The 13,907-nt window shown below is 36.9% G+C and overlaps 1 protein-coding gene across 1 annotated transcript in view; it reads left to right on the forward strand.

Annotated features, from left to right (window-relative positions):
• LOC123311290 (irregular chiasm C-roughest protein) overlaps positions 1–13,907 on the forward strand; it is a 498,432-nt gene that overhangs the window by 285,066 nt on the left and 199,459 nt on the right. Inside the window, exon 3 of the mRNA XM_044895177.1 lies at positions 2,633–2,819. Coding sequence (XP_044751112.1) covers positions 2,633–2,819 — 187 coding nt within the window. The remainder of the gene's footprint in view (positions 1–2,632; positions 2,820–13,907) is intronic.

Raw genomic sequence — 13,907 nt, forward strand, 5'->3', positions numbered from 1 at the left:
CGTTCAAATTGATAATCAAAGCGGAAATTCACCCTGCCTAACACTGCTTGGCGAGATACTTAATGGTATTAAGGTCTATGACTTAACATCACCTACGCCCATGGAGTGTTATTGTCATGGGATAACCTTGTTATATGCAAAGATATTACTGTGTAATATCTTTGGTTATATGTCATGAAATTCGGGAACACATAATTAATACCTGATATTCAGCTTAAAAAAATCACCTACCTATTAATTATTCACGCTACAATATCCAAAATCCTTATTTCCAGCAAATTTCAAGAATCCAAATTACCAAAATTAAGTTAAAACATCACTTTGTTCATTTGGCCACAGATAACAGAATCATTTGACTTCCAAGTCTGCCACTTTTAAAATTAAAACTTGGAAGACCAATATGGCCGTTTCCGTCGCACAATTCCCGTCACATTTATTCGAAAAAGCTCCTTCCTGATATTCTATGTTCTAAGATACAAACTGATTGAAGGCATACCAAATCTAGTTATGAAAATACAAGTGATCAGTTTTTAAATATATTTATTTTTGCTATGGAAGAAAATTGAATTATTGACACATAATATGCAGTAGCTTGGGGAGAGGTTAATATTTATTACCTCACTTGGCTGAAGGTAGGAGATGTAATAGAATCAACCCGAAAATGAAATGCATCTGATGCAGTGATAGGGAATGGTTATCTCTCGAAGAAATCAACGAATAATTACAAGAATGTTAAATTCTTCAACAAAAAATCATCTCGCATCAATGGAAGTTAATAAAATCAAAGAAAGTTTCATGGCAAGAGGAACTCCACCTCAAAGCAAAAATTTCTCATGAATTAATAAAAGTACAACTGGCTCGTATTTATGGCTGTTTATTTTTAATACTTTGATATAATATTAATAATTATTCATTTATTGATCCCTTGAGACATTCACAATGTATAGAACAAGTCGAACGAAAAATAGAAAAATTCATTTTCTGGAACTTATTCCACGATAACATTAATCGAAAATCTTGTAGGTAGTAACTTTTCGCATTCGTTCACCCTAAAATAAAATTCTCAAATGCCACCACATTTTTGGGTCTCCCATTAGAAGGAAATTCTACGTCATACTCTTCATTTACAATCTTTCTGATTGTGGAAATATAAGTCGTTTAGATTCAGATGAAACATTATATAAATTCATATACATTGAATATGTTCGTTCTGATATAATGTAGATATTAGAATAAAAGGATTACCTACGATTTGAATGATCGGACCTGAATTCTAAATAGCTTTTCCTGGAACCCTGTCTTCTCTCTTTTTCAATCACTTTAGGCATTTTTGTAATATTAATTGATATTATTTGTGACAACGGCCTTATGACATTAACGACATTTCATGGGTGCCTTACTCCGTTCTAGTTACAAAAACTTAAGAAAATTATTTCATGGCCAACCGAGTGCTACAATAAAAGTGACTGGAGTATACTATTACTACGTAACATAAGAAATATTTTACTACAAAAAACAGTGGTATTGGTAGGTACAAAAATAAAAGTATTATTTTGACATTTCTATAGAGTGTATCTGTTTCGTATTTTCTTCAGGATAACCAATAGAGCTCTTTTATGAGGTGTTTCAGGATTTTCCTTGCATCCTCTGGCCACGAATTCATTTTATCGTAGTCCGCAGTGCTCCAGTTTTTCTAGCCTTTTTCTTCAGACTAGTCCTGAGTTTGTGTTCGAGAAGCTAGCACGCACTTTTTCGAAAATGAAAATAAGTTTTATGCATTCGTTAATATTTATTTGTAACACCGAAATTTTTATTTGTTCCTCAAGGATAATAGAAGAAGAACACAGTATTCCGCTAGTTGTTAACTTAACGGGCATCCATATTTTGTGCAAAAATTAATTTCAGTTGGAGAGTCCATCCCTAGTGTCTTTTTCTTCCATTACCGTTGAGGTACAAATGAAAATTTTGATGTTACAAATAGTTATTAACGAGTTACTAACGAAGGCAAAAAAATTCACGGAAATTCTGAGTTTCCCAAAAACTTTGAAACTTGTTGGCGTTATTGACTACGAGTTTGCATCATCTTGTCTCTCTTCACACCTGCATGATATTCCTGATCTTATTATCTGTCATTAATTGATCAGTGCTTAATATTTGTTGGGACAATATCCGCTATTATGCTCATTACTTCTCTGGCCTTTTTTATCCAGTAGAGGGGATTCTGTACAAGGATTTAATGGCCTGAATAATTCATTGCTAGGTTTTGTAATTTGCGAGTTGTATAGCTCTACCTCGGGTAGTGAGAGTTTTAGTATATGAGCCATAAAGTTTCCTTCTGTGGGATAATATATCTCCTCGATATATCAGTAACTTATTTAGTATTTAGTCTATCAGTTTTTTTCATTCATCTTTTTTTATTTGTCCTACAAATTGTTTGAATGTGTCACATGATGAATGAATTTTTATTTTTGTATTCAATACTTATCCCAAAGCATTCCAAATACGATTTCCACTTACATGTGAATTCAAAATATTGACATCGAGAAACACGATATGACGTCGATAGAAACACATGATTATTCATAATTGTATGTCTCCGGCATGTGAACAATTTTTGTCTTTCTTTTTTCAGCCAATGGGTATGTACCCCAACAAGTACGAATGGCATTCGCCAAACCAAGAAAATGGAGACTGTTCGATCTGGATAAGAGCTGCCCAGCTGGAGTTTGACGATGGTAATTGGGAATGTCAAGTTACAGCTAGTGACTTCCATACCCAGGATGCTCTCACAAGTTCGCCAGTCCGATTCGTAGTCCGAGGTTAGTGAAAAATTTTTCTTAATTCCCAAGGGTGTTGTTTTTATACTAGTCAGCACTTGAATTTCTTCCTTTTACGTTGTTGTTGATAATACAAATTTTTCAGTTGAATTTAAACTGAAGATTTAGAAATTCTTCTATGTCAATGATTTATGTTGAGACGCAGATGGAATCAAAACAAATTGTTAGAATGGACTAAAATAATAAAAGTCGAAGAATCGGTAGGGGAGACTAGGGAGCATTGATACATGGGGAGGCTTGATACAGGCTTATATCCGCGTTCTGTAGCCGTTTTCAAAAGTAATATACTGGTGAACACTATTCTCTGGCAGAAAGCACTACATGACCTCAATCTGTAAGGCTAACAGTAGTTCGTTCGTGAAATATTCAACAAAGAGTGTTTCGAGGTGAGAAATTGTAAGTATTTACTCACGTTACCTAAGGGTTTTATGATCATGCATTAATTTTTCGGCACAAACAAACATTTGACTGGGAAATATGCATAAACCTACATAATTTACTGTTTTATTAGGTTTCCAAAATGTATGGGTATAAAATGAAAACATAAATTACTTTAAAACTTGCTTTCAGGGAGGTTTGAGACATTTAGGGTGGGGAGGCCTGATACATGTATCATCTTTAAAAAATATTCCGGAGCTGGTTGGACAGGCCTACATAAAGGCGTTTTTACCATCCAACCTACCTTCTGAACATGTTTCTGCACCTACGGGACCAAAGCAAACCAGTATCATTGCTGACCTACCTACTGATCTAGTAATTCTGGATCAGGCGTCAGGTGTGCTCGCAATGGTGCCACGAAGAATGTGACCGTGTTAGAAATGGCATAAAAATGTTTATATGTGACATTTGCAAGTGATAACAATGGGGCTTATATTTTCAGTTTATGTGTCTCATGCCTCCCAGTACACCGTATCAATCCTCCCATATGTGGGGAGGCTTGAGACAGTTTGCATGTTTTTGTGTTCAACGTTTTGTACAGAATAGGATGTTTATATTTTGAGAATTCTATATTTATTTCGTTGAACGATTAATCGAAGAATTATATAATGTTATAAAAGTCCTGTTTCCTCATATAATTCATTTTACAAAAATAAATATTCCAAAAACGTATCAACCCTCCCCAGTCTCCCCTAAATGTTATGCGTATTTGGGAGATGAAGCATCTATAATGTGAGAGTGAATTAAGTGAACCAATGAAGTTATTTTGTTGTGCTCTCGGATCTGTTCATTAGTATTTTATTGCGTTATTTTTGACGTAAAAAATGTTTTACATTGTTTCCAAGTATGAGATATAGCTTCGATATCGAAATTTTTGTAAATGGCAATTTTTAAAACTATTCTTAAAGGGTATATCGAGTTAAACATGTGTAGCAAATATCAAATCCTTATTCCTTGTCGTTGAAAAAATATTTCCCGCAATTTTCTAGGAAATTTTGACATTCCGGAAAAAATTTATGAAAAGAAAAGTCAAGCTTTCCCAACAGTTACGAAATATTCCTAATGATATTTCCTTACAGTTTTTAGTGTTCTATATAAATTATTGAAAACGCTTTAATTCATATTTTGAAAATCCCGATGCATTGTAGAATCGGTTTGTTTTATTTAAAGTTATTTGACAAGAAGTATGCCATAACAACATTTTCTGAGAAAGAACTCATGTTTTTACTCTTGCGATTGTCCATAAAATGTATATTTGTACTTTTCTCTTGATTTTTTCGACAATAATAATTCTAATGAAGCAGTATTCACTGACTCAACCATTTCTGGGGGAGTCCCAGAAATAGAAAATTCATCATCACTTTACACTGTTTTGTTTTCGGAAACACCAGCAATATGTCAAGTTTGACGATTCAAAATTAATACGTTTCCATAGTAACGCAACCAACTTCATTAGAAATTTCAAAGCACCATTTATTTAAGAACAAAATAATTCTTGAAAATTGATAATTGATATCTGTCGAATTTTAAACGATTTGCGGAAAAATTGTATTTTTACCTCGAAGGAAAAGCCACATTCCTGAAATTTGTGTTGATAGAAGCAATCTTCACAGTCGTCCAGGGATGTTAGGCTTTTCCTACCCGGTAAATAATATACCTACTATCATTGACAAACATCAACCAATCAAAGAATCTGATTTTCCTCACTGAAATAATTCCAGCAGTTAAAAAATGGAATGTCAAGAGTTTACCATGTTTTGCTGAACAAAAATTTGAATGAAATTAAGTCAGGAGTGTAGTAGCATTGTATCGCGCGAAGGTTAGTGAGGATATTTTTTTTAGCTTGTCGTTCTGTGATGAACAACGCTTGTTGACTAATGGAACAAATGCCTTATTTCATTGAAAGATTGGAATTTTAATAATAATTCGCTATGGAAATAGACCAAGCAGTGCCAAGAACACAACATGAAGTTCTTTTTTAGGAGGGAATTATACCACGTTACTTTCCAGATGAAGGAAACTTACGTCTTTTTCCGATTTCCTTCACACTATACAGGGACTGAAAATAATTCAACCAGTTAATGCTGCCAGAACGTGAACATTTTCACTGAAGAAATGGTTAAGAGGTATACTACACAGAATACAAAAAAAGAGAATAGAGAACAAAAATTCCGAAGATTTGTTCGACTGTTTTTAATGTTTGTTTTGATTATTTGTGGTAGGAAATGCATGAAATGAATGAGGTGAAAAGCCTATTTTTTTCCGGAGATATGAATAAAATAATTTGGTTTGCTTTGCTTTTGCATATCCTGGAAAAACACAAATCAGTAGGAGGTTTGTAGCTGGAGAAGAATGTCATGAAAAATTGAATGGGGTGAAATTCCCTGTTAAGATAAGAATCCTTCGTGCATTCACGAGATGACAGTTCTGGTTTAAGCTTCGTTCACACATTGAATTTAGCATTCAATTCATCTTTCAGGATCGATTTTTTTTATAGGGGAAAACAGGACGCATTGTAAAGTTCTGATGCAGAATGTCATGTGGGTTGACGGGCAATCAGAAGAGGGGATAGGAAACCGACAGAAATTGCCATTATATTAGTGTCAGTTATCTGACCCAGGCTCCAATGGGGTACATATTGAATAAAATTTGTTTCTCTGAGTTGGGCTGTAACTAGGAGAAATAAGGATTTCGAATTATTCGAAGGCAGACGATTTTACAAATCTTCGGAGTGATTTAACGATTTCCAGTAAAGAACTTCGGTTCGAGGGACCAATCCCAAAATTTTGAGAAGGATATAATCATGCTCATTATTCCAACTGGAATAAAAGGAAGAAAGGTTGAAGATGTACAAAAACCTCGAAGTGGACGGAGAAATAGTTGAATGGAAAAAGGAAGCCAAATACCTGGGGTGGCAGGCAGCAATGAGCAGACTTTATCCGCTCATAGAAAGAAGATGAAAACAATAGCGAGACCACAACTTACATATGAATCGGCCGCACATCAAGAAAATACAAGCGACTGTTCATGGCGATAGACATGACATACCCTGGTTTGTTAGGAACAAACTTATCTACAAAGACCTGAAATGGGAAACAGTTATAGAATTCACGAAGAAGATATTAGAGAAAGCAAAAGATCATCCAAATGAAAAATTGTGAAGACTTGTTGATTATGACCACATCTAAGGAGCTAGAAGGTCATATCAGAGATATACAAAACGGAAATAATAAATTCAGTCACTCCTTATCCAAGAAGAGATAATAATAATAATAATAGAAACTGATCAGAGCGATTAACACCTAAGATTGCTCAACACTGAGCTACTTATTCGGTATCATCTCGAGATAGAAGCCTTACCTACAGAGTAAAATAAGGACGATGCTGACAAAACACAATAAACACCACCCCAAAAGCCTAATAGAACGGACAGAGCTGCCACGACATCTTGGGGGTAGAGGAATTGTTGATTTGTCCAACCGTATGACCCAGGAAATTGAAGGACTTCGAAAATATTTTCTGAGCAAGGCTACTTCATCAGAACTCCAATCAAGAAGTTTCTGTTGCTGATACTTCTACACCGTTAAAGCTACAGCAGGACCACTTGGAAACCGTCGAACACTCTGCAGAAAGTAAAATGCAGAAACTGACTGGCAAACCTTTGCATGGGAGGTACCAGAACGAGGTCAACCATGATTATGTCGACATATCTGCGTCGAACTACTGGTTGACTTCCGGAAGGTTGTTTCCTGAGACAGAGGGCTTCATGCTCGCCATCCAGAATCAGGTGATTCCAACAAGGAACTACATGAAATATATCAACAAGGATGCCTCAGTGGCGGACGATAGCTGTCGCTATTGCTGTGCGACACATGAAACTATACAGCACATCTCCGGGGGATGTCAGAAGTTCGCTGGCACGGAGCTCAGGGATAAACATGATGCAGTTGCTAAGATTCTTCACAAAGAATTGGAAATAAAATACCAACTTCTAAGATCAAAAAAGTTTTTTATTACAATTACCATCCGGATGCTGTATTGGAAAATGAACATCACAAGCTCTACCGGGATCGCACGGTTCTCAAAGACTTGAAACTAAGTCACAATAGACCTGACCTCGTATTGCTGAATAAGGATGAGAGCAGAGCACTATTCATCGACTTAGCGATTCCAAATAATAACAATCTAGATAAGAACACTGAAGAAATTTCAAAGTACAGAGATCTCGAGGAACAAACCAGGAGATAGTGGAAGTTGAAAGGCATCAAGACCATCAGTATTGTTATTCATCTGATACCAAAGAAAACTACCAGAGAACTTGAGGAAACTCAACAACAGTTGGACGAAAATATTTATATAGTCATGCATAAAGTGGTACTGCTGAGAACTGTACGCAAGTATAGGTACATGGGGAGTGCAGAGGAACAACGTCTGCTCCGATAGGAAGTGCGGGTGTATCAGGATTGCAACCGACAAGGAGACGAGAAACGACCACCACCACGAGCCCGAATACCTTAAAACGGCTCCAACAGAGCGTAATCTTTCTGATATCTGAAATATTTGGCATATCTATCTTCCTCTGGAGAGGAGTGTGAAAGCCGCAAGACTAAAGTCATAATAATATTAATTATTTTCCCAATCATCATCAAGACAATAAGGAGAAAACAAGTCAATAGCATTACAATTACTTAGAATAACAACTAAATTGACACTCACAGACATTGACATGTATTCTTAAATTCTACAATTGAATAGGGCTCAGATTTCATGATGAGGCTATAAATTGATTTGCGAAAATGTATCATAATTTTGAAGCACATTTTTTGATTCGATCCAAACAAACTGCTTAAAACTTTTGCCGCCAGTTGTCGCAAATTCTGTTGATCTGCGCTATTGAAATTAAGTAAAGAAGTCTTCAATTAATCTTTATGAAAATCCGAATAAAATCCTCACGCTATTATTCCTGAGATCCGAAAGTCTGAAACTTCTCAACAAGAAATAAGTATTCTATTATGAAAACCGTAACGTTATAACTTGGTAAAAGCTGAAGGTAGCGTGAAACTGTAGGTCGCGCTCAGTAAATATCAACATTAATTCATTTGGCTACTTAAAAAGTTGGCGGAACGACCGAAATCCGTAGCGATGACAGTCGGGCACAAGCCATGAATCCCCCACTTATTCTCGAAGCTTATTGTCCGACGAAAACTTATAGAAAAAGCTATACAATAGGGCCGGGCTTTAAATCACGTATGTATAAACACGACGAGGCATATCTACGCTGACGGAAGAAAAGCTTGGGGAAACTTTTCCGGACTTAACAGCGCTTCCAACTTTCACCACGTCAACTTTCCAACAATATTGACTAGCGAAGTTGTGTCTCGAGTCTCATAAAGGGGGACGATGTTGCGAAAGTAGCTTTTATACTAAGTTTTGCATAGTCTGAATAGTTGTCCCACTACATGTTTGAAGAGAAGCGATGCAACAAGTTTCTTAAGACAGATCATGTGAAAGGTGATCCTTATCCTTATCCTAATTATCTGTGTAGCACGTCCAATTTCGAATTCACCACAAATTATTTACCAAATAGTAAAAATATTACAACTTTTGTACGTCAATTGAAAAAATCACTCAGTGGAAATTCTCTAACGTGCCAAACCAATAAACACAGATGTGTGGAATAAAAGTGGCGTAGAAACACCCAAGTTTCATAGTAACGTTAAAATCTTAACATTTCTCGTTTTTCACTTTCATCAAAGATTTTTTTCTTAACTAAAATTCAACAGGAATATAATGTTGTTATTTCGTTTCGTGATTAGGTTGCTAGTACGTATTCTGAACGTTGAAGTTTATTTGGAAATACTACCAGAATTAAAATTTGAATTTTAAGTATAGAGTCATTCGGGGTAACTGAGCGCAGAGGGTAAGTAAGCGCAGTGCGTATATCTCGACTATGAAATGTATGAAAGAGGGTTTGATTTGGGTGAAGCAAAGGCTCAGAATCGCCAAATAATTTTTTTCGTGGGACCGCGCCGTGCGACGTTTCGTTAATTTTTTTATTTGCAATCAATCAAATTTACTAGTTTTCTAGTTGATTTGAAGCATCTCTTCAAATTCTGACAGGTCCAAGTTCCGAGTACGACAGTGTTAAACAATATTTTATTCAATCATGCGCATATTAATCTAAATATATAATAAAAATTTTTGGGTTCTGTTAGCAGCTCAAGTCTATAAGAACGTCGATTTACATTTTGGTTTACTAGGGAAAGTGTGCGTGATAAGTGTGCGCATGGATTCATTATATGGGCATTAGTTCAGTGAGGAATAAATTACGACATTGTTGAATTTCTTAGTTGAACCTCGATAAATATTGTCCTATATAATAAGGATAAATTCAGATGCATACCACCCGACGATATGAATATCGACGAGTGTTACGATCTGAATTGAGCTAGCCAATTTGTCATCGTCAAGGCCCCCAAATGGAGTACGCTCCACCGAAGAAAAGCAGATGCTGACCATGGTTTCGGCCTCATTTGGCCTCATCAGAGCAACATAGCATTTTTCGACGGTGGAGAACGTTTGGAATTGATGGAACGTTAGCTGTATTCGGGTTCGGCTTTTGGACGGTCTGAGGATGGTTCTAGAACTGCGCAGAGGATTTTATACTAGGGCGCAACAGTTTTGCGCAGTCCTAGAACAATTCTCGGACCGTCCAAAAGCCGAACCCGAATACGACTTTTATTCGATGTTGTCATGTTCTAGTGGGTATTATTTACCCACAGCGCCATCCAACATGAAACGGTATCCGATTCAATCCCCCCCTGATAGAAACCAAGACGAAGACAACAGCATATGTCCCATATTTTCCCTAATTCAGTACGCCGATTCGCCTTTGCGAACGTCGGACGTATGATGAATTGGGAAGTCTGAGACGCGCTCAGGTCGCGGCAGAGTACGATGCCAGCTTTACAATTCGGCCAAATGAGACCGAAACCATGGTCAGCATCTGCTTTTCTTCGGTGGAGCGTACTCCATTTGGGGGCCTTGACGATGACAAATTGGCTAGCTCAATTCAGATAGTAACACTTGTCGATATTCATATCGTCGGGTGGTATGCATCTGAATTTATCCTTATTATTTTATTCATTGCCTCCCCGTTAAGGCGTGATCATTCTTCATTATTGTCCTATATGTTCAGAAAAATACGAAGAGCTACCAACAGAGGAATTTGTGTTGTGTTTACCAGGAATGGTGGCACGAACAATAATCCCCTTCTTGTAAAAAGGCGCTTCTGTATTCACAATGAACAGCATTTCTCTAATATTGTAACATTTTGATCACATTATTCTGTAATTTGTTTTGATTGATAACAGTTGTTATTGATTTATTTTTAAATGCTTTCTTATAGCTATATTAGGAGAAAATTCTCTGCTCGTTTTGATTATTATTCTTTTTTTTTTGTTGAATCGCAACTAGGGGATGAAGATACATATTGCTCATATAAATGTGAGATCGTTGGTAGCGAATTTTGGACCATTTCGAGATCAAACTTTGCATCAGAATTTTGATATTGTGGCTGTTACAGAGACATGGTTGAGCGACGATGTTTTGGTTGACTCTGTTGGTATGAGAGATTATAGATTCTTCGAGCACAATAGAGACGGTCGTCGAGGAGGTGGAGTGAGTGTCTATCTCAGAGATGGCATTGAGGATACGATTTTGTGTTCTGGGTTGTGTGACTACATTGAGTATATATGGATTAAAGCTGTCATCGAAAATCAATCTTATATCATTGGTGTTGTTTATAGGCCCCCGAGGTCAGATATACAGCAGTTTTTTCCCATTCTTTATGGCGTGAGAAGAAGAGATCATATATCCCCTTATTTAAATAAGTCAGGCTGGCTTAGCATGCTGAATAGAGCAAACTTGTATATGAACTGTTTTTATTTCAAAATCTTGAAGTTTAAGACACCTCCCTACTTGTACAACAGGATCAGGTTTCGGACTGATGTTCACACGTTGAATTTAAGAAGAAGGAGCCGATTGACTATTCCTAAACACAACAAGGAAATATTCAAGAGATCATTTTCGTATAATATTGTTGCGTGCATCAATGCTCTGGATAGACTGGAGTTGGATTGGTCCGTTTCTTCTTTCAAAGCGAGAATAAGGTCGATGATATATCTCAGTCAGTGTCAACACGTCTAGTTGAAAAAAGGGGAATGTATGTATGTGTGTATGTATGTATGGATGTATGTATGTATGTATGTATGGATGTATGTATGTTTGCGTGTATGTATGTCTTATATTCGAAATGTGATTTTTAGTTTATATAGCATAAATATATCATGATATTGTGTACAATTCAGGAGTTTTGTATTGTGTTGATAATAAAGAAGAAAGAGAAGAAATTGAGGCCGGAACAGAATCCTATATGGAATTCTGATATTGGGCCTTGTAATGAATCCCAGTCTTCTGAGGAAAATTGGAATTCATTTTAGTGCATTCCTTTCGTTTTACATTTCCGTCTTTGAAAATATTTTAATTCTCGAATATTCAGTTCATTCCGATAGGCAGAGTAAATGTAAAAAACCGTTTATCTGTGTTTAACGTTGTTTTTCTTGCATGCCGTTGAAGATTTCGACGTTTTTCTGATGTTGATATGCGATAAACCGGAACTGACGACGTTTTTCATTCTTGTCGCATTCTGGAAGTTTTAGATTTTTACCGTGAGGGGGGATTTGCCTATAAAAGAAAATTTTCCTCTGCGACGGTCACTTTTGCACTTTTACTTCAGAACTTTTGACTTTTCGCTCTTTGACTTCAGTCTTTAACGTGGTGACTTCTGTTTTTATTCGGTTCTGTTACTTCAGTTAGTTTATGCTCCGTATTTTCTGAGTTTCGACGTTTAAGAATAATTTTGTGTTGCATCAGTGCTATTAAGAATTAATTTTTTAGTTTTTTTTCTTTCCTTTGATTTTCGCGAGTGCCTGAAACAAAGGAGGTAGGTCCCCGTATTTACCGTTCAGTTTCTTTGTTAGACCTACACAGGTTGCTTCTTTGACTTTGACACTTCTGTACTGTATCGCTTTCTGTTGTATTTTATCGTTCTTTACCCTGTTTCGCGAGTCTGACTTTTCCCTCCGCTATCAGTCATGGTGCGCAAGCCCTTGGGGTACTGAAGGGAAAGTCCCGTCAACCCTCCTGTCCGCGTTCCGCGTCATAAGTGTTGAATCCGCAATCTCTTCTTTTCTATCAGTCATGGCGCGTTATAGCCCTTGGGGTAGAGAATAAGAGATACCGCTCGTACTCAGTGAAATACCGTAGTTGCGCTAAAAATAGACCTTTTCTTCGCTATCAGTCATGGTGCGTTATATCCCTTGGGGTAGCGAATAAAAGTCTAGAATAGACCCGCCCTGGTTGTGTTTCATTTCTGGAGAAATACCATTACATCCCGATACCGTATAGCAAGTCCTTAGTATTCATTCCGTCGGTTCTGGTTGGCGCATTTTATTGAACCTTTGATTTTTCACTGCACCCGGTATAAACTTTATAAAGTGCTCGTGACCGGATAGAATTTCCCGAATGTATGTTCGCTTATAGATTCGCTCATATTTCATACCTACATGAATAAACTTTTACATCATTTGATTTTGACTACTTCGTTATCGCTACCTCCCTAGATAACATCGAACTCTTTCTCCGACTAGCAGCTACTCTGGTAGGTTTGCTATTCTTCCTAGTGAAAAGTATAGCTGGCGCTCGAGATAAATATTCTCCGAGGTAACCACGTTACAGCCTTTTGTTGTACACTCTGTATGGGATATGCTTTTTATGTTACAGATATAATTGTATAAATTTTGGGTGATACGAACAATAAAGTTATTATTATTATTATTATAATTCACTAGGCACTGCGTTCACTTACCCCGTGAGGGTGCGCACGCTTACCCGGAATACGGGGCAAGTGAACGCATTCCGACTTTCATTATTAAATTTTTCTTGCAGAAAAAAAGTCTTTGTTGGTTTGCTCTTTGATGTTTTGTTATAAATTAGAAAGTGCTCTATCTTATGATAGAAGACAGCTAAGATAATTCCAGTTCCCAAAAAGAAAGGCGCATCTGATGATATAGCTAGTTATCGACCAACATCTATATTGAGTTCTCTCTCGAAAGTTATAGAGAAATTGGTGTATCAAAGAATGTTGGGATACTTGAATAAATTTTCAACAATTACGAATTGTCAACACGGATTTCGACGAAGACTGCTGCGTGCCAGTTTGGGGAGTTCGTTTATGGATGCTTGGATGACGGCGTGGCAGGGATGTTTTTTGATCTGTCGCGTGCATTTGACTGCCTTAACATCAACTTTTTACTCGACAAGCTCTATGATATTGGCTTCACGGGAGTGTTCCTCGACTGGGTGCGCAGTGTTCTGGCTGATCGGCATATTTACGTCAGCGGGACTCTGAAGACTATCCTTTAGAAATGGGTGTACCTCAGGGACCGGTTTTGGGTCCGCTGTTGTTTTTACTGTTTATTAATGATTTGCCGGATTACATTAGGTCGTACCCTATAATTTTTTTCATCGATATTATGATGGTATTTTTTGCTGCAATGTGTCATTCCTGGT

This window comes from Coccinella septempunctata, chromosome 1, assembly GCF_907165205.1.
Source record: "Coccinella septempunctata chromosome 1, icCocSept1.1, whole genome shotgun sequence".
In the NCBI taxonomy this organism is placed as follows: Eukaryota; Metazoa; Arthropoda; class Insecta; order Coleoptera; family Coccinellidae; genus Coccinella; species Coccinella septempunctata.